The sequence below is a fragment of the Talpa europaea genome, assembly GCF_964194135.1.
Source record: "Talpa europaea genome assembly, chromosome: 7".
In the NCBI taxonomy this organism is placed as follows: domain Eukaryota; kingdom Metazoa; phylum Chordata; class Mammalia; order Eulipotyphla; family Talpidae; genus Talpa; species Talpa europaea.
Window position 1 is genome coordinate 52,602,674 of NC_140074.1, and position 27,422 is coordinate 52,630,095.

Below are 27,422 nucleotides of genomic sequence, written 5' to 3' on the forward strand. Positions count from 1 at the left end.
AGCATCTCTGCCCTGATGGACAGTGCAGTTCCCAACCTGGATGAACTGATTCTGTCTCTCTAGACAGTTAATAGCACCCAGGGTGTTGACCCCGAGGGTCTGTGTCCTTGGTACAGTGGTGCCTGTGTCTCTTAAGAGTTCCAAAGTGTGGCTAAGTCCCAAGCAGTCCAACCCTCTCAGTTCACAGATGACCAGACTGAGACCCACACTCCCCCATGTCTGGGGAGCTGTGGCATTAAGCAGCTGGGCTGAGTGAAGTGTGAGGGTTGATAAGGCCTGGGGAAGACAAAGTCCATGGTCTGTAGTCCAGATAACTCCTGTTCTGTCCCAACAATGGGTCAGGAACCAGCTGATACATCCTGACCTCTAGTTATAGAGCCCATGTCTCAAGGTTGATTTCCTGGGAAGTTAATTAGTGAAGCTTACATCTCAAGGACACTCTTTTGCATGGGACTCTTCCAAAGCTCTGGGAGGCCGGGAGAGAACTTAGTTGTTCGCATGATCATGTTTTCCATAAGGTATGAAAAAATAAGATTTCTTTTGGTAGTTATTTGAAAAGGATATCCAAATTATATAAGTTCTGGACCTCATAGAACCTGAATCTGTCCTTGACTGTGTCTTCAAGAAAGGAAGGAATTAGATCCAATTAGCAGGGCAATTCCACGGATAAGCAGGCTGGAGAAAGAAATATGGAAGGCGATTAATCCATTTCAGGGAGTCACATCACAGATGAGAGGCCCTGGCTCTGAGAAAGCAGAGTTTAAAAAGATCATATGATCTTAGTGGACCACAAGCCAGACTCCTGATAGTGACACTCAAAGCTGAAAAGTCAGTGACTGCTGCAGTGGCTGATGATGTGAATGTGTTTTTTGTCTTTTTTTTTTTTTTTTCAGAACCAGACCACTAAATGGCACCTGTGCCAGCTTGGTGGACATGGAACTTTTCCTCCATTACTCCCTTATTCCATCAGTAAGTAGAGGCAGGGGAGGGCCTAGGAGGGGAGAGAAGGGGGGCTGGGGTGCTTCTATATGCAGGCTCCCAGAGGGGCCTGAATAAGCCAGGGGAAAAATATCAACTGAGTACCCTTCTAAGGCTCAACTTGTTTTCTTATATCATGTACCATAAAACCCAGGCAGAAGAGTTAGGGACTGGCTTTTAGGAGAATGAAAAAGGCTTTTCTGACAAAGCAGTGATGGAGCTGCTTTGTCTGGTAGAAGATGAAATACAGAGCATTTCAGACAGAGCAGAGAGCACATGCAATGTCTTTGTGGAGAGAGGGAGAAAGAAGGAAATGAGAAGGTCATCTGTAGCTGGAGTGGGGATTTGAGGTGGGGGTGCTGGTGAGATGGAGCAGGACCAGACCAGGCAGAGTCCTATAGGGCTCTGTGTAAAGTTTTGTCTTCATGTTTAGTACAGTGGGGTAATTGGTGTCTCCAGCATGAAGGTGATATGATCAAATTTGGTTTGAAACATTCACTCTAGTTGCTATGTGGAGATCAGGTTGGAGGCGGGCAAGAAAGGAGGTCCAATTAGGAGATGGTTGTGGGGGTCCGGGTGAGAGGGGACTTTAGCTCACCGTACATTATGGTGGTCAACTCAAGATGTACAGGAGATGAAAACAGTAGGATTTGGCAATATGTTGGTTAGAGGTTATGGAGAGGGAGAATTTGAGGTTGACTTCTTCAGTTACTCATTTGCATAGCTGGAAGGATGATGGTATCTGCTAGTCACGAGTTAAGGAAAGTTAGAAGAAAGCCAGGGAAGAAAATCATGAGTCCCAATTAAGACATGCTGATTTTTTTTAAAGATTTATTTATGCATATGAGAACTGGGGTACAGGCCAGAGGTGTGGGGGTGAGAGGATTCACCAGAGACAGAGTGGGGAGCAGAACAGGCAGATTGACTGAAATACACTGCTGAGGGGAACAGTGAGTGAGACAGGAGAGGTCTGCTGCACCTAGTGGGTTGCTCCCTGGCCAGGGATCGAACTCGTGTTGCAGTGGCTGCGGACAGATTCATAGGTTGAGTCTTAACCCCTTGCACCACCAGGGAAGCCCCAAGACATGCTGAATTTAAGGAAACTTCAAAACATCAAAAAGAAATGCCAACTCTGTAGTTGGATGAACAGCTCCAGGCTCATGGTCTGGGCTGGAGATTCAAGTTTGTGAATCTTCTGTGGATTGATCATTGAAAGCTTGGGCATGGATAAGGTCACTGAAGAAGAGAAGACCTGGAATCAGAAGAATGGGCCTTGAGCTGAACTATGAGGAACTCCAAAACTACTGCTTGCATAAAGAAAGATCCAGCAAAGGAGACCCAGAAGGAATGGAGGAAAACCAGAAAAGCATGATTGATAGAAGTCTAAAAGAAGATGCCTACAGGTTTCTAAGAAAAGGAAGTGGTCACCACCATGGAATCTTGCTGAAAGATGAAACCAGATTTGAGCTGAAAGTTGATAGGGTGGAGCAGCAAGTAATTAGCAACAAGAACTGTTTCCGTGTAGTAATGGGGTAGAAGCCGGGGTAGGAATTTGAAGAGCAAGTGAGAGATAAGGAAATGGAGACAGCAAGTATAGTTTCAAGCAAGTTGAGACTGAACCTGCAGGGAAAAACAAAGAAGAAATTGTAACCTGAGAAGTAAGGAAACTTAGGTTCAGAGAAGTTAAGTCTCCCTCCTATTCAGTATGGGGGAGAAACTAGATTTGAACCCATGTCTGTTGCGGTAACATAAAAGAAAGTTCAATATAGAACATTCTGGAAGATGAAGGGTGAGTTCAGCTAGCTCCCTGACTTTAGTGTTTGGTGAGTCATAGACATTCTGAGTCCTCTGCTCACCTGTGCGTTAGCTTCCAGTGTGGGCACTGAGACCACATTAAGGATGTTTATTCCCACTGATGTTCTCATCTTCTTTCTTAATAGGTCTTCATCATCTTGGTCTTGTCCTTTCTCCAAAAACGAGAGTGCCATAGACAGAGAGATGATACTTCTCATTTCCTGGGGAGCCACTTTGGAATCATCATGTGAGTTGAGCAAAGGTCAATCACAACAGTTTGGGGTACCTTGGGTTTGGGGCCAACATCAAGTATAAGACCAGGATAACTCCCAGTTACCTCCCTTTATGCCTCTACCTTACAATGAACAACCTGCCTCTCCTTGCCTCAACCAAATCTCAGACAGTTCTGAATTGGCTTCCTAGCCACTGCACCCTCACCTCATCACCAGGGCTGTACGGATGTTCTTAAAACATCTCAAACTCTGGGAAAGGCCTTCACATACTCAGCACTATGGCTACCTCAGGAAGCAGGAGGAAGAGAGTTTCCTGTTTCCAGTGACAGACTGCCATCTTGTTGGGATGGGGCCACAGTGCCCCAGGACAGGCCACTGGGCCAGGGAACTTTCAGAGTCTTTCTGTCTCTGCCATTCTTAGTCACTCTACCCTTACTGAATTTTTCCTTGTGTTCTAATTGTTTATCTCTATGTCCTCACCAGAGGGCAATAACATAAAATAAATCAACATTAACAATCAAATAAAGCAGTTAATATTGATATTTAGTGCACTCTGACCCAAGCACTGAACCATTTGCTTTGGGTGAGCCTCTTGTGAACCTAGCGTGAAGGAGGTTATTATTCTCAAGTCATGGAAGAGCAAACTCAGACTCCAAGAGGTTAGGAGACTTGCCTAAGACCGCACAGCTAACACGTGGCAAGAGCTTTAACCCAAGCATGTTTCATTTTTGCTGTGATTCCCTCAGTGTCATAATCTAGGCAGGCTCAAACGTGTGGATATTCTGAGGACTCAGCCTTGGGCTCTGGAGAGAAAGAGGAAGCTTGGATGTCAGGATTGAGGCAGAGGGTAACCTGGGCTTCAGGGGACAGAAGTCCAGCTGCTTATCCAAGCACCCCACATACCAGCTCAGAGTAACTGCTGGGCTCATTTTGGAGACCCCCCCCTGGAGCCATCAGCCCTTCCCAAGCTGCCAGGTCAAAACCTCATTGCTTGAGGCATAGAGAAAGCAGAGAAAGATGGAGGCAGGTAGATAAAGAAGATCATCCACATCAGCTCCAGGAGTTTCTCAAGGAGGGCCTGTCAATTGCCAAGTGCAATTGGGACTCTGATCTGGACAGAGTTCTTTTGGTTAGAAAAACAAATATCCATATAAGTTTATTTACATAAAAGAATAAGAAAGGATTTTTTTTTTTTTTAAGTTACTGAGGTTTCACAGAAAGTGGCATGGCTGATCCTGGAATGGGAGCTCTTGAGATGGACATCTCTAGAAGACTTTCTTTCTCTCTTTTTCTCTGTGACACCAGGGGTCCCTCAGGGATTTTCCTCTCTGCCATCTGACTTCATCATCAGACTTAGGCTCTCTGCTTTCCTAAAACCTCAGCTGCCTCTAGCACTGGCTGTGATCCCAACTTGGCACAACTTTCCAATACATAATTTTGACAGCTAGCTGGCTCATGTCTCAGTGTCACAAATCCAAAATGCAAGACTAGTCATCTGATAAGTTCATCCAAAGTCAGCAGGTCCCCTAGAATCCAGTCAGCTGAGGCTAGGAAGGCAGAATCCCATGGAACCAGCACAGCTAATGACATCCAGGCCTTCACCGGGTTATGGGAAAGAAGATCTCTCATAGATGGCAGCTGATGCAGGGTAGGCTCCCCCAAACTGGCTGGAGCAGACCCCTTGTTTTGGTCTCTAGAGCAGTATTGCCTGTGTCTCAGCCCATTTTGCTGTTGTCATGGCTACTGCTGTCCTTGCTTGTGTCCCCTGAGGCTTGGAGCTCTTCAAGGACTCCTCAGTCTGGTAGCCTGAATCTGTGCCTAGCCCCAGATTTGGAACAGTGAACCTCGGGAAATATCAGTTGAAATGAATATTTCACTACCCAGTAATCCCTCCTCACGGTGGGGTCAGCACTATGGAGATGAACTTGGGAATGAGTCACCTTCATGAGTTGTTTTTTCTTGTTCACAGACCTCTGGACTTCGTGGGCACCTTTAGTAACCGATGGTCCTATGGAATTGCCTTTGGGGCCACAGCCAATAAGGTCATGTTCTTGTTCTCAGAAGGCTACCAGCCCCTGCAGGTCCCACAGTGGGCCAAAGGTACATGGGAGGTAGCTGCTGGGAGTTCCATCATGGAAAATTCTTGCTCTTAGAAACCACATAGCAGGGGTACACTGGGATTAGAGTTAGGGTTCACTGCTTTTTGAACTGTCAGTGTTCTTCCCAGATTGGTATTTGCCCAAGGTGAGTGTCTAGCTCACAAAATTTCAAAGTTTGTGGGGCCCTTTTCCCACTTAGATTCAGAGGTCCTTTATACACAGTAGAACAAAGACTCAGAAAGTAGGTTCACCATCATCTATCCTGAAATCTTGCCTTAGTTATAACCATGGCTGTCTTTGTAATATCAAGAAACCCTAGGATACTTCTTCCAGGACCAATGCTTAATTCTTTGGTGATTGGTCTGAGGCCTCTTTTCTCCCCAGGCTTCATGTTCTCTCAGAAGAAACAACTCTAATGTACAGCAATTCTCAAACCTCACTAATACAGCACTAATACAGCAATTCTCAAACTTCTCTGTCCAGCCCAGATCTCTCTTAGGGGCTCAAGCCTATATAATCAAATGTCTGCAAAGTAGTTTTTAGGGAAATGCAAGTCAAAACCAAAATGATCACCACTATACACCTCTTAGAAGTATACAATTTGATGTTTTGATAAATTTTTATATTTATAAAATCAACACAATCAAGATAATGAATCCCAGAAGTTAACTTGCTCCCTCTTGCAATCTGTTCTTCTCATCCCTATGAATTATATAAATGGAATTATCATTGTTCTTTTAGGAAATCTGGTTTCTCTCATACAGCAATTATTTTGAGATTCAAACATGTTTAGCGTGTATCAGAAACTCATTCATTTTTCATTGCTGAGTACTATTCCACCATATGGATCTACCACAATTTACTTATCCGTTTACCTGTCAATAGACATTTGATTTATTTCTAGCTTTTGGTTATTATAAATAAAGGTGCTGTGAACATTACAAATCTTGATAATATGTACTTACATTTTCTTTTTTCTTGGTTGAAAACCTGTGAGTGCAATAACTGAATCATGTTGTAGACCGTGTAATAGATATTACTTTTAAACAATGTGTCAGACTTTTCCAAAGTCATTGTTCCATTTTAGACTACCATCATCAGTGTATGAGAGCTACAGTTTCTCTGTCCTTGACAACACATGATTAGGGTTTTGATCTTTAGCCATTCTAAGAGGTATATAGTGATATTTCATTGTGGTTTATTTTGCATGTTTATAATACAAATTTTGCATTGTGATTACATTTTTATAATGTTGAACATATCTCCATGAGCTTACTTACTATTCCTATGCCATTTTTGGTAAAATGTCTGTTCAAACTACATACCTACTTCAAAAGTGTGGGTTTCTTTGTTGTTTTCATATTAAGTTGTAAAAGTCTTTATATGAACTATATGTAAGCTTTTTTATCAGCTCTATAAACTATAAAATTTTATCCTAATTTTCATTCCATCAACAGTTTCTTTTAAAGAGCTGACATTTAAAACTTCGATAAAATCAATTTATTTTCTCTTTTATGTATCATGCTTGTGCAATGTAAGAAATCTGACTAATTTAAGGTCATGTAGATTTTCTACTGTTTTTTCCTGAAAGCTTGGATAGCCTTTAGATCTATGATACATTTTAAGTTAATTTCTTTGCATACAGAGTGAAGTTCCTTTTTTTTTTTTTTTAACCTTTGGATATCCATTTGTTCCAGCACTATTTGTTACAAAAACCTGTCCTTTGCCCACTAAATTGCCTTTTGCACCTTTGTCTAAATCAATTGGCCACATGTGTGCAGGTCTGTTTCTGAACTGTATTTGGTTCCATTGATCTATAATGTGCAAAGGTTTCAATTTCCGGGTCAACTCTCTTTTTTTGGTCACATTCATCTTAGTGGGTAAAAAGTGGCATCTAATGGCTGTCTTGATTTGAGTTTCCCTAAAGACTAATGATGTTGAGCCCCTGGCTGAGCCAGAATCATTTCTTACTTGACATTACTAGAGTTGCCTCTTCTGTTTTCCCAAAGTGATTGCATTTATGTACCCTAATTATGTCCTCATGTTTCTGAGTTCGCTTCTTCCCTCCACTTCTATCTGGACCTATTACCCCCCAGCTCCTAGAGTTCCTACTCTTGTCATTTTAACTGCCTGCAGCTAAAATCCTGTTTGGATTTTAACTGCCTGCAGCTTCTACTCTGTGCAGGGGTGCTGGCCCTGGGGGCACTGAGATATTTAGTAAAGTGAGTTCACATTTCCCCCAAGCCCCAGCATCTTAGGTCCTTACTAAAGTCGCTTATTCTCCCCTAAGTGTCAGGCTGTTAGCACCTTGTCCAGTTTCAGTTATTATTTTGGCTTCAATTCCATGGACAGTTCTGGGTTCTTCTGATCTCAAGCCTTCAGACTTGTTGATTTTCCCCCTCTGCTTCAAATGGGCCTTGTCACCCAAATTCATTGTAGATGTTGGGTTATTGCTCTTACCATTTTAGTTGCTTTATGTGCTTTTAAGGCAGGGGGAAATGCAGGTAAATTTAAAAGTGATGCTCTTGGTGCTTCCATCCTCACAGCAACTATTCCTTTTCCACTGTCCTTTCCTGTCAATTCTCTACCACACAAATACTAACCAACCCTAGTTAGCTATCTCCTTTCAGTGAAGCATGTTCTTTTTTATATTGCATGGCCTTGCTGAAAGTCACCACCTCCAGGAAGTCTTCCCTCATACCCAGACACCTGATGAGATCTGGCTTCCTCTTCTTGTCCCTAAATTAGGTCAAATATGGCTGTACATATCACACCATTTACTTTCCTACCTGCCTTCCTTATTGAAATGCAAGCATCTCAAAGCAAGAAACTTGTTCATTCCCTTTGTGTCTTTAGTGTCTAGTCCAGGACCCAGCTTAATGCAGACATGTTGTAAAGGTCACCTTGCATGATTTGACATACTGGATCCTGTTAGGCCATCTCGGAGCCAGTCAGTAGCAGAATAAACAGTATCATTGCCTTATATTTAAAATACATGATAATTTGAAAGAGTTTTTGGCACATAGCACATCACTGCTTTTTTGTGTTGGTATGGTGGTATACGGGTAGTGCTTGATCTCAGTGATTATGCAATCTTTATGCTGATAAAAGGCAGGCACCAAGTCCTTTTCATTTTAATAGTTAGCAAGTATCTGGCATGCAGGGTGCACCAGGAAGGGTCTGTTGCATAAATGAATGAAAGACATTTTTGTCTCCTTCCTTGTGCTGAGCTGGTGCTTCATTTCTTTGGGTCCTGAGATCATGCCTGCAAGTCAGCCTGAAGCTCAGTGCTCCTTGGGACTCCCTGAGCCCATGAGAAGAACTCACAGCATCTCTGGCCCTGTCTCTCCCAGCCTTTGTACTGCTCATCGGAGGTATCGAAGTGGGTCTGTCCCATTTTCCCTTTTTTGCCTGCCTCTCTTCAGAGTTCCGGCTGGTCAGCTCCATCCTCGGCTTCAGCTACTCTCTGATATGGTAAGATGGACTTTGCCTTCCTGGTTGTCCTCCTGTGACTTCTTTGACTGGACAAAGGCCAGGGCCGAGAGCTCTCCTTGGAGGGCACCTCTGTCTAGGACTGATGTCCAGGGCAGGGTGGTCCAAGCTTACCGTCTTTGGGACTGCACTTGAGGCCAGCTCAGCCTTCTGTCTACTTCACATGAGCCTGCTCCTGATTAGAAGTCAGGGTGTGGAGAAATTCATTTCTGTAAACCACTGGGGGCCGAGGACAAAGTCCTTGCACCTCAATTTGGAATTCATGTCCTTCACAGTCTGGCCTCTCCCTGACTCTCTGCTCCTTACAGTCTCCAGCACACACCCCTAGTCATATAAGACAGACTGATTCAGCAAACATGCAGTTACATCCCCACTATGAGAAGGAAATATTCTGGAAAATGAGATAGAGCCCCAGGGTCATGTGTTCTGACCTCTTTGTAATCTGCTGTTCCCCATGTGGACTGGCTTCCCCCACTTGGTCTGGTGCGAGATGTGCACATGCTCATCCTTCATGTATTGTCACTGCCGAGGCAGGGGCCGTGACCTTCCTGCTGAACTCTCTGTCCTTCGGCTGGCTCTGGGGAATATTTGCTGAATGAATAATCCCATCAACAATTCTACACTCCAGCCTTGAGGCTCATTTCCTGGGCTGTAGAGCATGCTCCTTACTGGGTTGGCTTCTCCTCTACAGAATTATTTGCAGGCAGGTCTCCTCTGGCCCATGTATAGGCAACTGAAGGGGCTCACAAGCAACTGACACATCACTGACTAAAATTCCAAATTTTGCAAGTGACGTGATTTTAAAACATTAAAAGAGAGGGAGTCAGGTTTCAATTGAATGGAGATGGGGTAATTGCTTGGCCTCTGACAGATGTTTGACGAGGGGAGGAAAGGATGGTGATGAGAATTGCTCAGCAGCTTCAGGGCCATGGGGGTACAACCCAGCTGGAATGTGGCCAGGGATGTATGTCCAGCAGGGCTAAAGCCCCAGGCATTCCTCGGGGCAGTGTTGGTCCTGGCTCTGAGTGTGACTCTGGACAATTCCCTTCTCCTCTCTGGACTTCCATCTCCTGACATGAGCGACAGGGGAGGTAGGATGAGGTCTCCAAGGGTGTTCTTGCTCTGCCGATGTGGATTCTGGAATTATTATGCGCACATGAGGGCTTATTAAAGGAATGTCGTATTCACCTATTTGGTGCCTGAAATGAGTGGGGTGTACACAGAGGCCTGGGAACTATCCCCACCCCCCGCCCCACCAGGAAGGATGGGGAGGGGAAGCTAACTCCCAGGCTAGTGGGATCTGAATCTGGGTTATTTTCACAGGTTGGGGTCTAGGAGGGAGCCCAGTGCCCTAAGCCTTGTTTCTTTTGTGCAGGTTTGTTGTCACCATCCTTCACATTACGCAGTGTCCCCATGGGCAGGTGAGTCCCTATTGGGCTGTGTTTAGTGTATTCAGTTCTATCACCTGGCCAAATTTCTGTGTGACCTTGGACAAGTCTCTGCCACTCTCTGGGCCTCAGCTTCCTCATGTGTACACAAGGGAAGCTGTATAACATGTTCATTCACAAAGTGATGTTTTCGCTGTCAATGCTGACGCAACCCCTCAAGGTAGGGGCACTCAGCATTTTACATTTTACAGGTGAGGAAACTGAGACCCAAATGTGTTAATAAATCTTAAGAAGTAGCAGATTTGGATGTTGAGACCAGATATGGCTGACTCCAATGCTTATTTCTTTCTACTTCTCTATGCATTGTCATTCTTGGAATTGTATCCCAGTACCCCAAGAAAAAGAACAAGATGAAAGAGGGGTGACACATTTTGTACCTAGGAATGTTACTAGGTAGATGGGGGAACACAAGGAGGCCACCCCAACTAGTAGCCCACAGATGGGCTACTAAGTTCAGTAACTGTGGAGGATTAAATGGTGTGATAAGGAGAGTGTAGGGGGCTGATTGGAAAGTGAGGGTTGGAGGTTGGCCTTCTCTCCACAGTGCTGTGCTAGGGTGGAGAGCATTCTGAAGGACCTCTGCCCCCACAGATGCCCTTCTTCTGACTGCTCTGCTCATGGGATTGAGAGTCCAGATGTCCAGATCACAAGTTTGTTTTTTTTTTTTTTTTTGTAGCCTTGGACAATTTCATTTCCAAAGATTCCTTTGTAATTGGAAATACTGATGGTTAGGTGAGGGAGAAGGCAGGGCTTGAGAAGACAATGTTAAGAACAGCTATGTGCTGAGTGTTTTTCTAAGCTCCATGCCCCAAATGAGCTTCCAAATCCTCAAGGCACTTTGCAGACAGTGTGTTAGCATCATCCCCTGGTCACTTATATGAAAGTGAGGCTCAGGGACCTACCTGACTTACTAGTGAAAAATCCTGGGGTGTGGAATCCAGACCAGGGTCATCATAAAGATTTGCTGTCATGTTTTCAGACATATTCATGGAACCACTATTTATAAAAATGAAATATTGGAAAGAGTCTAAAATGTCAAGTAAATTGGTAGAGTTTAAATGAAGTTTGGTTCTTTAAATTATGTACTATTATGCGGGAATGGAACAGATGTTTGCAAATAATTTGTAACCAGGTTGGGAAATATTCTGGTGTGTGCAGACCTGTATATCTGGCTCAGTCTCAGTTTATAATATCTGTGGATACAGACACAGACGAAAGGCAATGAAATATTTAGTGGTTACATCTACTCTGTTAGCACACATTAGAGAGGCGGATGAAGGGGAGAGGTGCACCCTCTGAAACTCAGCATATCTTTATCCTGCACCCTAACTTCACAACATCAACGCTGATGTCCTTTCAGGGGAAATGTAATGAAACATGAAACCAACTAGTAAGTAATGAAAACTAAAGGACAGTATTATTTCCACTTCTTTGCTTTCAGCCCACTTTTTTTCTTCTCATCAAAATGGAACTAAAACAGAAAAACTGTAGGTGCCATCTTGAGAGGTTCCTCACAGCAGCTCATGCTGCCCCCAACATGGTGGCACTTGTGGGCCTTCCTTCCGTCTTCCCTCTCTGTTTCATGCTCTCTCCCTCTTTCCTTTCTCCATACCTCCTCATCTTCTCTCTTTTGCTCTCCCCTTACCTTCTTCCCTCTCGCCTTTTTTTTTTTTTTAAGATTTATTTATACAAGAACTGGGGTACAGGTCAGAGGCACAGGAGGGTGAGAGAATTCACCAGAGACAGAGCAGGGAACAGAACAGGCAGAAGGACCGAAAACACTGCTGAGGGGAGCAGCAGGCAAGACAGGAGAGGTCTGTCGTGCCATGTGGGAATCTTCCTGGCTGGCCAGAAATCGAACTCGCACTGCAGAGGCTACGGACAGCTTCACAACGCTTCGCTCAACTGCCTGCACCATCGGGGAGGCCCCCCTCTTTCCTTTCATCCCTCCCTCCCTCTCTCTCTTTCTCTCTTGGGGATATTTTCCAAAGGGAGCATTTAATATCTCATCACAAAAAGAAGCATGAAAGTCCTTTGTATCAAATACAATGGGAGTGATGAGAATCAAATTCAGGGCTTCAGAATTCCAAGTTCACTACTCATTCCAATGATGTGGCACCAGGGAAGCAGGGATTGGCTAATGTCCTCCAAACTCAGAGCAGACCTCAATAGGAGCAGAGAAGGCAGATTCCTGTTCCCAGCTTCACTAGGACCCGTCCCTGCCCTGCCTAGAGTCCATACCCTGTGCTCTGCTTCTGTTGCAGTTTGTGGGCAGGTATGAGGCGGTTGTGTTCTACTGGCCCTCACTGCTGTGCCTGACCTTCCTACTGGCCCGCTTCATGCACATGTTTGTCAAGTCTCTGAGGGTCTACCTGGGCTGGGAGCTCTGGAGGGTGAGTACTAAGCCTGTGTGTATCCTGAAAGGTTATTCTGCACAGCAGCCCTGCAAGGTAGGTATTATCATTAGTTCTTCCACTCTTTACTAGGAAACGTGGACCCAGAGAAGTGAGTTGTGTTGCCCAAAGTCCTATAGCTAGTCTGTAGCATAAACAAAATGAGAACCCAGCCAGTTTCATTGTTGAGGCTCTCTCTTAACCATTATTTTTCTTCTCCTAATTCCTCCATGTTTAAAGTTAGGTTGTTCATTTGAGACTGTCATTCTTCCTCCTTCCCATTTTTTCTATGCTTACCAACATTGATTTACAGCTCTGTATATGTTTTAGAGGTGTAGCATCATACTCCTACAATGTCAATTATCAAGCCACTGCCACCAGAACCCCAATACTCATCCGCCACAGTCCAATGAAGTATCTCCTCTCTTTGGTCTCAAACCTTTACTCTCCCCCTCTGGTAGCCTCAGTTCTATAGTCAAATTGTTAGGGTTTAGTGCATCTAGGGATGCATATATACCTTGGGGGTAGATACCTAGGAGAGAGACTGCTGGATTTTAATATTTTCAGAAACATCCATACTGTTTTCCACATAGGCGGAACTAGTCTACAGTCCCAACAACAGTGTACAAGGGTTCCCTGTTCTCCACATCCTGACCAACACTTGTTTCTGGTCATTTTGATATGGGCCATTTCAATCTCCTTAAATTTGTAAACATTTGTTTTATAGTGTATCATATTATTTGTCCTGAAGAATGTTCCATATGCTCTTGGGAAGAATATGTATTTTGCTGTTGGATATAATGTTTTATATGTGTCTATTTCCATAATGTTCTATTTGATCCATTTGATCTATAGTATTGTTCAAATTAGTTATCTTCTTATTGATTTTCTGACTAGATTATCCTTTGTTACAAATGTGGTATTGAAGTCCCCTGCTATGAATGTGTTGCTGTTTACTTCACCCTTTGGCTCTGTTGATATTTATATATTTAGATGTTCTGATATTGAGTATATATATATATATGGTTGTTGTAGCCTTTTGATGAATTAGCCCTTTTATCATCATGTAATGACCTTCTTTGTCTCTTGTAACAGTTCTGACTGAAAGCCTATATTGTCTCATATAAGTATAGCAGTATTGTGCTTTGATTCCTTTATATTCTGTATATGTAATATAGGTTATTTCCTTTGTGATCACGATGAGGCTTTGATAAAATGTTTTATAATTGTAAGTCTTTTGTTGAGATAAGTTAATAACAAACTTAATTACATAGAAAAACTCTACATTTTTATTCTCACTGTCCTCTGTGGGAGAAATTGCAGGCCACAAGTGTCTCTGTATACACTGATCCATGACTTCTTGGGGAGGGGTAGTGTTGTTCAGGTGAAACTGCTCTTCTTAGCCTCTTAATGCATCCATCTTAAAGATTTTTGCTTCAGTGGGTGCTGGAGCCTCTTGACTAGACTCTTGGACTCCCAGAAAGGTAATCTAGTCTAGATGTTTATCAAAATTGGTGTATCTGTGGGGATTTTTTTTTAAGATTTATTTATTTATTTATACAAGAACCAGGGCACAGGCCAGATGTGTGGGAGGGTGAGAGGATTCACCAGAGACAGAGCAGGGAACAGAACAGGCAGACTGACAAAATACCTGCTGAGGGGAGCTGAGGGGAGCAGCGGGTGAGACAGGAGAGGTCTGCTGCGCCATGTGGGACCCTCGCCAGCCGGCTGGTATTGAACTGGCGCTGCAGAGGCTATGGGACAGCCTCACAGTGTGGCGCTCAACTGCCTGCGCCACCAGGGGAGGCCCATCTGTGGGGATTTTGGGGCTGGAACCTTCTGTTCCTCCATCTTGTCAACATCACTCACCAGAAAGGATTATAACCATATCTTTTGTATTCTACCCAACATCTGTGATATATAAGATTTTATCTTATGTATAAAATTTACACATTTTTATATATATGGCAAAATAGATGGCTTGTGGAATGCTCATTACACATGGAGAAAACATACCATTAAAGTTCATTTCTTTAAATCCTGCAAAACAAGAAATGATCAAAAGAAACTCTTATTTATAAATAAATAAGAACACTGAGTTTTTTTTATTTTGGGGGGGGCCTTCCTGGTGGCGCAGAGGTTGAGCGCTGTGTTGCGAAGCTGCCCGCAGCCTCTGCAGCACCCCTCCCATCCCCGGCCGCTGGGCGAGCGTCCCACATGGCACAACAGACCACTCCTGCCGCCCGCTGCTCCCCTCAGCAGTGTATTTCAGTCAGTCTGCCTGTTCTGTTTCCCTCTCTGGCTCTGGTGAATTCTATCACCCTCCTGCGCTTCTGACTGTACCCAGGGCTTGTATAAATAAATAAATAAATCTTTAACAACAACAACAACAAAAAAACACTGAGTTTTTGAGTTTTTCATCCCGCAAATATTTTGAATTATGATGGGACATCACCAGCTCTCATAGGGAAAAAAGACCACAAAATAATGACTAATACAATCAGTATGTAGAAGAGTCAAGGAAAGCAGTACCTCCAGCATTTCATGCAAGTGAGTACTTGGTAAACAGGAGATGGGACCTTGCCTCCTCTTCAAGAAATATCAAGTGTTTGGGAATGGCTCAGCCTAAAAAACACAGCTTTTCCTCAAGTTCCACCCCATTGAACATTTGATACTTCAAAGGATCAAAACCTAACCAGGATTTGTGGGCCAATGCATAAATCTCTCTCTTTTCTTATAGGAAGAAAAACCTTTCCTGGAAGCTCACCAGGCAGACCATGTCAAACGGCTCCTGAGGAAGCCTCATCTGCTGTAAGCCAAAATTGGGTTTATTCACGCCTCAGTATTTGCACCCAGAGTGATGAACTCTGAGACTGTGAGAGGTCCTGAGATGACCAAAAGGACACTGTATTAGCCAGGGCTCTTATTTGCTCATACCAGAAACTTAAAGTAGATCAAAGAAAAATGAAATTTATGTTCTTACATAATCCAAAAATCTAGAAGTAATCAGTTTCAGACACAGGTGGATCCAAGGGCTTAATCGATACCATTAGTTTTCATTCATCTTTCCCATATCTCCCCTCAGTTCTGTTTTTTTCTTTTTTAGCCTCATAGTTAGTCAGGCTTCTACCATGGTGGCTCCCAGAATCTCTAAGCTTATACCCTTCTGATTTAAGCTCACAGGAAAGATATATTTTCCTTAGTAATAATTCAAATTAAAGTCCCATTGTATGTTTCATTGGATCATATTGGACCACGTTGCCTTCTCAGAACCAATTACTGTAGCTAAATGATTGGAGTAAACTGATTAAGCCTGGGTCACATCTTCACTTCTGGAATCAGGAAGTTGTTCAGCCTGATGGTAGAGAAAGAGTGACTTCTCAGAGAAATACTGAGATGCCATCACCAATAAAAGAAAACATATCTCTTGGCTAGGTGAAAATACCTGATCTTAAGTGATCCTAAGGGGTAAGCATACCTTCCTCTGCCACTGCTACTATGTATAAAGGATATGTCTCAGAGAAAGGTCATGTCTAATCCAAGGTCACACAGTGAAAAGCTGGTACTTTGACTAGAACTGCATTTGGCTCCATATGTCACAAACACAAAATAATAGTGGTATAAACAAGAGGGAGATTTCTTTCTTCCTTATGTAAAATAATTATGAGGGGGGAGTCCATACTGACCCTGGGCTTCCCTCATTGTTAGTTTTACTGTCTTTGTGCCCCAGTCTTAATGGTTTCCAGCGTGAGAACTGTTCACAGATCAAGGTAGATTCTGGGGCTCCAGGCTAGACCAGCCACCATGTCTGCATTTTCAGGGAACAGGCAGGAGAAAAGAAAGGCAGTGGGGTACCCTCTAGTTATGTGGGACACACCTGAGCATCCTCCTCAAAGCCCCATACCATACCACTGGTCACATCTAGTTGACCTATACTTAGTCTTGGTCACTCTTAACTGACAGAGGTCAAAACTACAGCTTTTTATTTTGGTGAATCACTGCACCAAATAAAACTGAGTCTCTGTACTTAAGGAAAGGGGTGAATGAAAACTGTGGAATCTACCAGATGGTGTTATTTTCAAAAGAATCAGGTATTTTTTTTAAACTAACCACAACCTGTCTTTTCTTGGTATTTATTCATTTACAGAGAGAGAGAAAAGTCTTGGTTCCAAACCAGGATATATGAATGGGATCCCTGTTTTCAGTTCCCAAGCAGAATGATTGGAACCACTGTGTTAGCTTTTATCTGCCTGTACCTTGTAAGTAAATTGTAGAAAATCCTTTACTATTTTATAAAGTGGTAGGGCTAGGGTAGGGCTGTTCTTAGAAGCTAGGTCAAAATGGAATCTCTGTAATCCAAATACTGCAGTTCTGTGACCCCCATCATTTTTTCTCCAAGGACATTTTGACTCATGTAATGAATATTAATAACAAATATAATTGAATCATTTATGGAGACTTTTGATTTCCAATTCTACATGTAAAGAGTTTGTAAGACATCACTCCATTCTAACAAGAAGTCAAAATCTGAACAAACCAAAAAACTGAGGCAAAAACCTTCTTCTTAGATATATGTTTCCTAGAAAAGCCTCAAGGTAAACCATTGGCCCTAAAATTAGAGACAGATAGACAGAAAGGGGATATAAAGAGACACAACATGAAGCAGAAATCCCATAGGAACCACTGTCAAGTGAGGACAATCTGAACTGTAATTATCTCCATCAAAAGCAAAGTCAAAATAGGAAAGGGGGGTAAAAATGGTAAGGCCAAATTGTCTTCTGCTTATTTGAAATATGCTAGGATGATGTAAAATAACCTTGTGATTAAGTTTTAAGTTAATGCATTAGGTTATGCTGAAGTACCATGTAAATGCCCAAGTTTTAGGGAATTAACGATGGATATTTCTGCTCACATCATGATGTTGAATGGGTGTTCAGGTTTGGGAAACAGCAGATTCTTCCATTAAATATCTTCGTCATTGCTGAGAACCCTCACCCTCTGCATCCAGAAGGGAAAACACATACAGAACTGCATGTGGAAGGCTTTCACATGCAAGGGGAGGTGGCACACATCCTTTCACAGCTCTTCCATTGGCAGAAACCTTGTCATGTGGTCATAGCTCACTCAAGGGAGGTTGGGGAATGTGGTCCAGCTTTGTGCACAAAAGAAGGGAAAAACAACCAAGTAGAGTTCTCTGTAACAGTAAATATCTCACTTGGAGTTATTGAGTTTCTTTAATCTTTAGTGGCTGCCTCCTCTATACCAAGCATTAGATGAAAGAAGAGAGATGATTCAGCAGAGTCTTGGCTTGGGAGAAGCCCATGATCTGTAAGAAGGAGAGAAGATATGGGACGGAGTCTCCAAATATTGAAATAGCCCTGGAATTGTAGTGATTATTCTAGTTTGAGAAGCTAATTGAATACATAGCATCTCAATTTCAATTTCAGAGATAAACAAGATTCGGTTGGTGGAATAAAATCCCAACAGGAACTCTATAAACAATGACATCATGATGAGGAGCATCATGGTGCGATGATGGGGTGATAGGCGTGAATAAGCATGACAGTACAGCAAACAGTTCCTTCTCTAATTTGGTTACTGCCAACATTCAAGTAGGGAGCTGGGAGAGATAGGACTGGAATTGTCCCCAAGGTTACACCTTATTCAAACTTAGACATTCATTTCACTCCAAATGAACATTTGATGATTCCTTAAGCCCTTGCGTGACCTTGTCTTGCAAGCTACACAGCAAAGAACAGAGTCTGTGTTGACGTCTGTCTCCAAAGAAGTCAATCCCATTCATCTTGATATGGCATGTGTCCAGAGTCTACTTAAAGCTGAGTTTTGAACTTCAAAGAGTTTTGACCTCAAACCCCATGCGAGTTACATATGTTACTCATATTCTGAGCTGGACTCAGGTGAGAACTTGAAACATTTGTTGTGTCCCCAGTTCATTGTCATTGAGTTCTGCATATTTGTGCATGTGAGAGATGGACTGGAGGTGTTTGAAAGTGAACTGGAGAGCTACGTCGCCTTTGTGAACCAGACCGGGGTCCTCACCCCCATCATCCTGAAGGTGAAAGAGCTGATGAGTGTCGCCAAAGGTAAACTCATCCTTTGTTCCTATTGCCTGAGTGGGAAACTAATGGACTTGTAACTAGTGGCAAGTGTACACCTGTAGTAATTATTGCTGCCAGTATTGCTATTACTACATGAGGTGACTGGTCTTAGAGAAAATGTGTTACAAGCTGATACATATGCCTCCTTGGCATGGTGGAAAGACAGAGGCATCAGGTCACAGGTCATTTTGTTGATCTCTATTTGGGGCTGAATTGAACATGTCCTGAGAATTTCCTCATCTCAAATAACTTATTTTGTTTTGATGCCAATGGAACAATTAAAATCAACATGTGTTTTTCACTTTGGAAAAAAAAAAACACACCAAGTTTCAACTTTTCTTTAAGACCATATGAATGGTTCACTTATATCATTCAAATGTTATTCCTGTCTTAGTTCAGGCTGCTGTAACAAACTAGAGTGGGTGGTACAAACAACAAACACTTATTTTGCACAGTTTTAGGGACTAGGAAGTTCAAGGTGCCTGCAGGTCCAGTGTCTGGGGAGGACCTGCTTCCTGCTTTGCTGTCATCCCTTTATACCCCCATGTGCTGGAGAAAGGGAGAGGAAGGCTCTCCCTTGTCTCTTCTTAGAAGGGTACTAATGACCTCATGAGCTAACTATGTTGGCATGGGATTGCTGTTTAACTGCGTGTGGGTCCCTGCTCTTCCCCACGTGACAACTACAAGTTCAATTCTTAATGTTTTATAAGGATTTACACCTGCAATGTATATACACCACAATTTTCTTTCCCCCTACTCACTGTACATTGGAAATAGTCACATCAAAGAAGAGGATTGTGCAGGAAAAAAAGAATATCAGGAGTGTGTGGGGTTGAGCTAAACAGATATATAAGCAAAACTTTTTACACGAGGAATGTGTTAGAGGAAGTATAATATTTTGCTCAGACCTTACTGATGTGAGTTTCTGAATTTTTAAAATAATGTTTCAGGCTTTTCTCTCTTATCACCTTTCCCGTTTCAGGAGTCTGGGTGGTGACCATTTTGCCTGCCTCCCTCACCTGTGTGAGCTATCTGTTCCACATTTTGGCTTGCTACAGGTAAGAGGGTTTTGGGAATACCTGTGTGCCTTCAGCCAGGAAATAACCTGAAGACTGCCCTGAGAATTCCCAAGTAGTGGGAAAATATACCTAGTCCAGGGACAACCACATCTATTGGCAGGAAAAAAAACTGAGAAAACCAAAAAGTCTAAAACTCTTGACTTGAAATACTACACGCTAGCTATTGTGATTAGAATCTTCTTTTGATTTTTGCTACAAACCTGAGGCATACTTTCACCTCCATATTTACAGCTGAGAAAGCTGAGACTCAACAAAACAACTTAAGAAATATAATTTTGGGGAAATAATGAACAAGAAAGCACTACAAACTGGACCGCAATAGAATGTGTCAGTGTTTTTTAGTTTTTTTTTCTTGAAATTATTCCAACCTACACCCACTTTTAATTTTATAAAAATTAATTTAGTCTAAAGTAAGTCTTTCTTTTGTTCAGAGCCCAGAGTTAAGCATTACCATTTGTTTGTTTTGCATCCTTCCAGGAATTTTCTATGTAACATGCAAATATATCTGCGTGTGTGTGTTTGTGTGTGTGTGTGTGTGTGCATGCATGCTTATGTTCTTGGTAGCACATTCTACTCCACAGCTCCCAAACAGAAATACAATGAAAGTTGAAGATATGATTATGAATTTTCCAGTAAACATTATTAAAAAAACGAGTAGGAAAGTGAAAACAATTGATTACCATATTTTATCTAGCCCAACATAACCCAAATGCCATCATTTTATCATGTAAAAAATACACAAACTATTAATGAGATATGTACATTCTTTTTTTAATTTTTTTTTTATTTTTATGTATACAAGAGCTGGGGTACAGGCCAGAGATGGGGGGTGTAAGAGGAGTCACCAGAGAGACTGGGGGATAGAACAGGCAGATTGACTGGAATACACTGCTGAGGGGAGCAGCAGGCGAGTCAGGAGAGGTCTGCTGCTCCATGTGGGTTCCTCCCTCGCAGGGGATCGAACTTGTGCTTGCAGTGTCTGCGGTTAGCTTCCTAGGTTGCGTCTTAACCCCTTGCACTACCAGGGAGGCCCTACATTCTTTATTTCATAAGGAATTTCTGGTCCTGCTGGAGATAGAATGTTAGGAAAAACATGGGACACAGATGTAAATGTGGACTGTGAACATGACTGTGTCACCTAATCTTTTTTTAATTTTGTATATTTTTTACATCATTTTTCATTTTTGCACTATGTATGCATTTTCATCTTGGTTATTGTCCTCATACAGTTCCCACCCCCGTCGTTTTCATCCTACTCCCTCCCCCCCCCATCCCGTGTGTGTCTCTGGTTTATAGTTGCTTGTTGCTTGTTGATTTTTATTTTATTATAATTAGTATTTTTCCTAGTCCCTTATTTAGGTTTTCTAAATTCCTGCTATGAGTGAGACCATCTGGTATTTTTCTTTTTTTTTTTCTTTCTGGCTTATTTTGCTGAGCATAATCCCTTCCAGTTCTATCCATGTTCCTGCAAATTGCGTGAGTTTATCTTTTTTGATTGCTGAGTAATATTCCATTGTGTATATGTGCCACACTGCAATGAGATACCATCTTACACCAGTGAGAATGGCACATATTAAAAAAAACTAGCAACAACAAATGTTGGCGAGGATGTAGAGAAAAAAGAACTCTCCTGCTTTGCTGGTGGGAGTGCAAACTGGTCCAACCACTATGGAGCGCTGTGTGAAGATTCCTCAACCTGCTAAAGATGGAGCTGCCATATAATGCAGCAATCCCACTCCTGGGTAATTACCCAAAGGACATAGAAACATTAATTCACCCCTATGTTTATAGTAGCACTATTTACAATAGCTAAGCTATGGAAACAACCCAAATGCCACCTAATCTTTATGCAAAGGGCCAGGCAGAGACTAAACATGGGGAAAACACAGTGATTTATTGGGGTGGTAGAATGATGAGGGGTTTTTTTCACTTCCCTTTATGTTGTTATGAGGTAGCAGTATCATTAAAAATGGTTCGTTTTTACCAGTTTTAAAATATTGTTACATAAGAAACATTAAAAGAAAAGCTAAGAAAGTAGAGCAAAATGAAGGCAATATAAGCCACATACACATGCTCAACCATCAAATTCAGTCACTATTAAGACTAGGAAAATATACATTATTTTCACAAAATGTATTAAATTTGGAATTTTTAAGGCCAGCCAGAGCCCTCCAACTAGCTGTGGTCAGTGCAGGGGACTGAGATGCCACCCTGCCCTCTGTTTACATCTGTTGAGCTCTGAGTGCATCAGTTGTAGTTATGATCAGTGCTAATTTCTCATGTGCTTTTTCTCTAGAAAGCATATGAAAAGGTTGTGGGCAGGAAACAAACGTTTTCTCCCTTTGAAGTGGCATAACCCTTCCTCGTCAGAGAGTGTGGTAAGTCTGCAGACTAAATGACTCTCCAGAATGGGCTCTCCAGTGCCTGGGAGGGGGCAGCCTGCTGGGAAGGAAGAGCCCCAGATTGGGAGTCCATAGGCCACGCCCCTTGTCTTGATGGGTGACTAGGGAAAGTCACTGTCCCCAACGGGCCCTTGGTTTCCTCATGTGTGAAATGATCATGACACCTGATCAGTGGGCTGGTGGTGAATCTCAAATGAAGCTGGGTTATAGGCGTGTGTTCGAGGTCATCAAGGTTTACCTCCTCTGAGACCCCTTCTTCTTTTTTTGTTTTTTTACTCTCAGGTGGCTATTGCAAGGTACTCTGGCTGGCAAATAGCTTATATTCTGTGGGGTAAGTGCCATCACATGACCCGTTCGATTCAACACACATTCCCCTGCACCTGGGGAGAGGGAGGAGGCAGGTGATGCAGAAGCAGCCCTGGCTCCTGCTGTCAGTAGACCCAGAAGAAAGAGGGAAACACACACTCATCCAGGCTGCATCACCATCTGCCCTGGGCCCACTGGGCATATGTGCGATGGGTGGAGGTGACCCAGAGGAGGTCATCCGGGGCAGGGCACGGATGCTCGTAGTGGAGTTGATATTTGAACTGCACCGAGCAGGGCGAGCAGGGAATTAGCAGGAAGAAAAGAGGAGCCAAAAGAAACAGCAAAAGCAAAAGTGCCTGGGTCTTTGGCAGGAGAAAGTTAGAGGGTGACTGCAGGGAGGGACAGGATCATGGATGGTCATGAGTGACCACTCACTGCTTGGGCCCACAGGTTACCTCATTATCCACGTGATGCAGAGCCTGTGCGGCATGGTGATCATGTACAGCCTGGTGTTGCCCATCGTCCACAATGAAGGCCTGGAGATGCTCCGAGGGCTGGGCATTGGGATGTAAGTGCTGGGCGGGCTTCCTGTCATTGGCCAGGGCTTGGGAGTTAGTGGGTTCTCGCCACTGTTCTGCAAAATGCCCCTTTCTTTCTGGACTCTCAGCAAGCCCTGGACCCGTGCTCTCAGCTCTGACCCAAGGGCCATCAGAGCAATTCACCGAGGAGGGAATCTTAGCCAATTTTCTGCTCTCACTGTCCGTGTGTGTGTGTGTGTAATACATGTACCTCCATTGTATAGCTGGAAGATTAAGGTTCAAGGGGATAAAGTGAGAGCCAGACAGATAGCGGAACGAAAGAAGGAACCTGAACTTAGGTTTTAGGTCTGTTGTTTCACTGGGGTAATTTACTTCTGTGAGCCTCAGCCTCTTCACAGGGAAGATAAAAGTGAATGCTGGCATTGTTGAGAATTTACTGTGTCCTTTCTCTTAAGAACCCTTTGAGATTGGGGCTTGTATTAGCCCCCTTTTTTTTCAGATCAGGTGACAGAAGCACAGAGAGGCTAAGCAATTTGTCCAAGGAGCGGAAGAGGCAGAACTGAGAGCTGGGCAATCTGAAACCAGAGTGCCCCACACTGCCTGCACTTAAGGGTTTCAAAGACAGGAGTAGTGCTCTCTGGGGACCTCTCTGCTCTGAGCTCCTTGCTTCCACATTTGCCTAGAGCCCCTTGTGAGGGAGAGCCCAGGGAAGTGCCTGTCCACTCTCTTATGGCCTTCATGACATCCTCTAAAACCCCCATTGCTTTCTTTGGCTTCTGTGCTGTCACACCTACCACCTCATCTGCCAGCTCTAGACAAAAGAACATCCATTTCTGGTCTGGAGCCAGAAGACCTGACTATGCAGCTTTGGGAAAATCATCTCACTTTTAGCCTCACTGTCTCATCTGTGCAGTGTGGTTAGAAGATCTCTAGGCACAAATCTTTAGCTCCTGTGGCTCTTGGTCTGCAGACCATTGGCATCTCTCTCCTCTTCATCACTAATCATTGGAGAAGGACTTGGGAAGAGTGACCAAGGCTACCTCAGGATGGTCTCGCCCTTTGTTTCAGCCTCACCATATCCGTCGTCCTGGGTCTCATGATCCTGCAGGTGTGGATAGCTGCCAGCTTTTTCCTGCAGCCCAAGATGGAAACAGCTGACAAGCAGAAGCCCTTGGCTCTCAACAACAGGTGAGGCCAAAGAAGGGAATGGGCGTTATAGGGCTCTGGTGGTCTCTTGTTCCTTTCTATTTGCCCAAGGTAGGTTCCTGGGGTGACTCTGCACTTGGGGAGGGTGAGAGGCAGTGATTCAGGTGTGGGCTCTGGAGTCAGACTGCTGGGTCCACATCCTGCCTCCATCCCCTAGGAGCTATGTGATGTGGTGTGACCTTATTAGACACCTATGAACCTCAGCTTCCTCATTCTACAAATGACTATGCATACCTCAAGGAAGTGTTCTGAGGATGAAATGGGTTTAAATATGAATTTGGAACAGTAGTGCCAGGTGCCTGCTAACTATTTTTAATCCATTCAAAGCACTCACTCATGGAGGAAACAGTATGGGCACTGAGGCAAAGAGATATCCCTGTATGACTGGCCTGAGAGCAGCCCACAGTCCATGAATGCTGACAGACACAGACATAGGGACACTAGACTTCAGAGGGTGTGTAAGGATTACAGGAGCATCACAGCGACAGAGGAGAGGCAGGGTGTGGGGAAGAGGTAGGAATGGGTATATGGCTAAAGTGGGTAGAATGGCAGGATTCTTCCAAGAAGAGCTGAGGTGAGAGCATGGCTGGGAATCCCCACTGCATGGGTGAAGGTGGGAGTCATGGGAGGAGAGGGCAGGATGTGTTGTGAGAAACATGAGAATCCAGGCGGGTGGCCGTGTAGTGCTCTCAGCTGGTGAGGGGCAGAGGGGAGCAAACTCACACCACAAAGGCCCCTCTTGGACAGCAAGAAGCTCAGTGTGCAGAGTTGGGCCTTTTCCCATAGGCACCAGGAAACCATGTGACCAGGTGGTCATTTGGGAGGTTTCATCTGGAGAACTTGGAGCAAGTCCCACTGAGGACAAGTCACTGTTATGACAGTGGAAAGGCCAAACCTCTGCTACAATTGCAAATCCCATATGGGATTTCTTACTATACAGGACACCTCAAAACCCAGGGATCCTGTGACACATTATAGTAGGCACCGGCTATAGTGGTCCTGCTCTGTGCTCGGCGCTCTCTACACTCTGGGCCAGTCCTCACTCCAGAGAAACAGGAGCAATCAGCTCTCACTTGCAGCGTGAGGTCACAGCTAGCAGATGGGCGATGGAGGATGTGACCACAGATCTGGGGGGGTCCTGAGCCCCCTGCAGAGCCACCTTCTTCTATTGAAAGGGTGCTGCCCCTCTTCTTGCTTCCTTTTGCAGGAAAGCATTCCACAACTTCAACTACTTTCTGTTCTTCTACAACGTGCTACTGGGCCTGGGTGCCTGCCTCTCCAGGCTGCTCATCAGCTGCATCCTGGGCTCGTGGCTGATCGCTCGCATCGACAGGACCATCCTACAGAATGGCTACGAGGGAGCAGACATGGGTTAGTGGGCAGTTTCTTTCCCCCCTGCCCTGTGCCCCACACATCTGGAGAGGGTGGACTTGTAGAAGCTGCCTGGAGGCCAACTATCAAGGCCAGGTGTTTACACTCTTCACTTATGCTCAGAGCTTTTCTTCCCATGCAGGTGACAGCTGAGTAGGAAAAGCACATCTGGCCCAGTTGCCTGAAGGGAGCTGAAGGCTGTTAAATAACCCATATGTTTGACCTTTGAGGCATAATAGAGGTGATATGAGGTAGTGGGGTTCTATCTGAACAGTTAGGAGTTTAACTTATGCATGCACTGCTCTGAAGAATGTGAGAAAGAGCACATCTCAGAATGATTGATGTTGTTGCTTGGAAACTTACTGAGTGAAGAAAACAACAGCCTGCTCAGCTGAAATAGCCCAAAGTCATGTCTGTGGAGCAAAGGTCGCTTTTGTTCTCTTTCCGCCCTTGTTCATTTGCTCACTCATCGTCATTCGTTATGAGTGATGCCTTCTCCAGATCGGCCACAGTGGCTCCAGCCCCTTGGAGCTTCAAATTCCCCACCAAATGGACACGTAAGGAAGTAGTCTCTAAGACCCTTCCAGCTCTTTATTCCTTATTTTCTAGATTCTCAGCAAAGACATGGGCAATATTTAGGAACAAGTTGACACTACAGATGTATCATAAAAAGCACAGACTCGGACATCATCCTGGGTCATGCCACCCCCCAACTCACCTTCTGGATTGCAGGATTCGGTGCATGGATCGGCATGCTCTACGTGGATCATTACCATACCAACCCCGTGCTCGTCAGCTTTTGTAACATCCTGATCGTAGGCCATAGGGAGAGGAGGCTGCGGCGGTCCATCAAATATTGGTACCTAAGTCAATCAGTAGGTATGTCTCCTGCTGGAACCTCCACCGAGGTGAACCCCAGGAAACCAGGACCCTAAGGGATGCCCTCCCTGCCTCCCCTCCTCCACACCACATGCGCCGTGAATCTTGCTAAGGAGATCTGGAAGCTGAGCCCTTAGTCAGCTTGCTATGGGACCCCTAAGATTTTACGTCCTTGTGCTGCCAACTGAGCTCCTCCTTAGCCCCTAGAAATGAGCTTTATTTCTGCCCAGTCCCCATTTATTTGAGACCCCACCCATCTCAGGCTGCAGGCCTAATGTTCTCCAAGATGGGCTCAGTTTTGCTTAATCTGCCGTGCTGCCTACCACAGGATCTCTGAACATCAACTCCTGCCCCCTCAAGTCTCTATTGTATATTCCCACCCCTTCCACCCCTCCCAGTGCTCCCAGCCCTCATACTCTGCTCTGCCTTCTGCTGCTTAGCCACGTTTGCATGTGCACATTCAGCACTGATTGCGACTGCTGTGCCCAACACTGCAGAGACTCAGATCTGCGGGACAAATTCACTATCCTTCTGCCTTGCTCTGTCCCAGGAGTATTGGTCCAGTTCCTTCTTCTACACATCATACCTCCTGGGCAGCTTTTCCCACAGCTTCTGAGAAGGGCTGAGATAAGCTGCGTCCTACCCCCAAGCTCTCTGCTCTGACTCTATTCTAGGTCCCCGCATCTCGGAGAGGTCCAGGACGAGGTGGCTTCTTTTGCTAACCCTGATCAACAACCCCAGACTGGTCATGCTCAGAAAATCAAAGCTAGGCCAGAGCTCCCGGGACTTGAGCCAGTTCTACTGACATGCTCATAGAGCCAACTTTGGCCTACAGCACTGCTCTCCAGCCATTCTAGGATAACTACCCTGGAGAAAAGACCTGCCCAGACAGCAGTTGTCCTCTGCAATGTGATGGGATGTGCAGCCACTCTCTGCACACATTGCACATGGCACAGGCCCCTCGGGATGGCACCGGAGCTGAACAAGCACATCTCAGGTCTAATTCACTCCTTTGGCAACATGATCAAGAACCAAAGAGAATTTCTGTTGGACAAATTTTCCCAATAATGATTTCCTCTATCCA

The 27,422-nt window shown here is 44.2% G+C and overlaps 1 protein-coding gene across 1 annotated transcript; it reads left to right on the forward strand.

The window, feature by feature from the left end:
* Positions 1-897: 897 nt before the first annotated feature.
* On the forward strand, positions 898-27,143 carry LOC311173706 (stimulated by retinoic acid gene 6 protein-like; the record flags this gene model as incomplete). Its single annotated transcript, XM_084237794.1, has 17 exons — positions 898-969; positions 2,919-3,019; positions 4,975-5,105; positions 8,458-8,578; positions 9,972-10,017; positions 12,309-12,437; positions 15,178-15,248; positions 16,585-16,696; positions 18,388-18,541; positions 19,539-19,614; positions 21,932-22,013; positions 22,320-22,368; positions 22,794-22,911; positions 23,951-24,070; positions 25,296-25,459; positions 26,192-26,338; positions 27,013-27,143. Exons 1-17 carry the CDS (start codon positions 934-936, stop codon positions 27,141-27,143), a joined length of 1,788 nt encoding a protein of 595 aa, XP_084093920.1. The 5' UTR covers positions 898-933.
* Between the last annotated feature and the right edge of the window lie 279 nt (positions 27,144-27,422).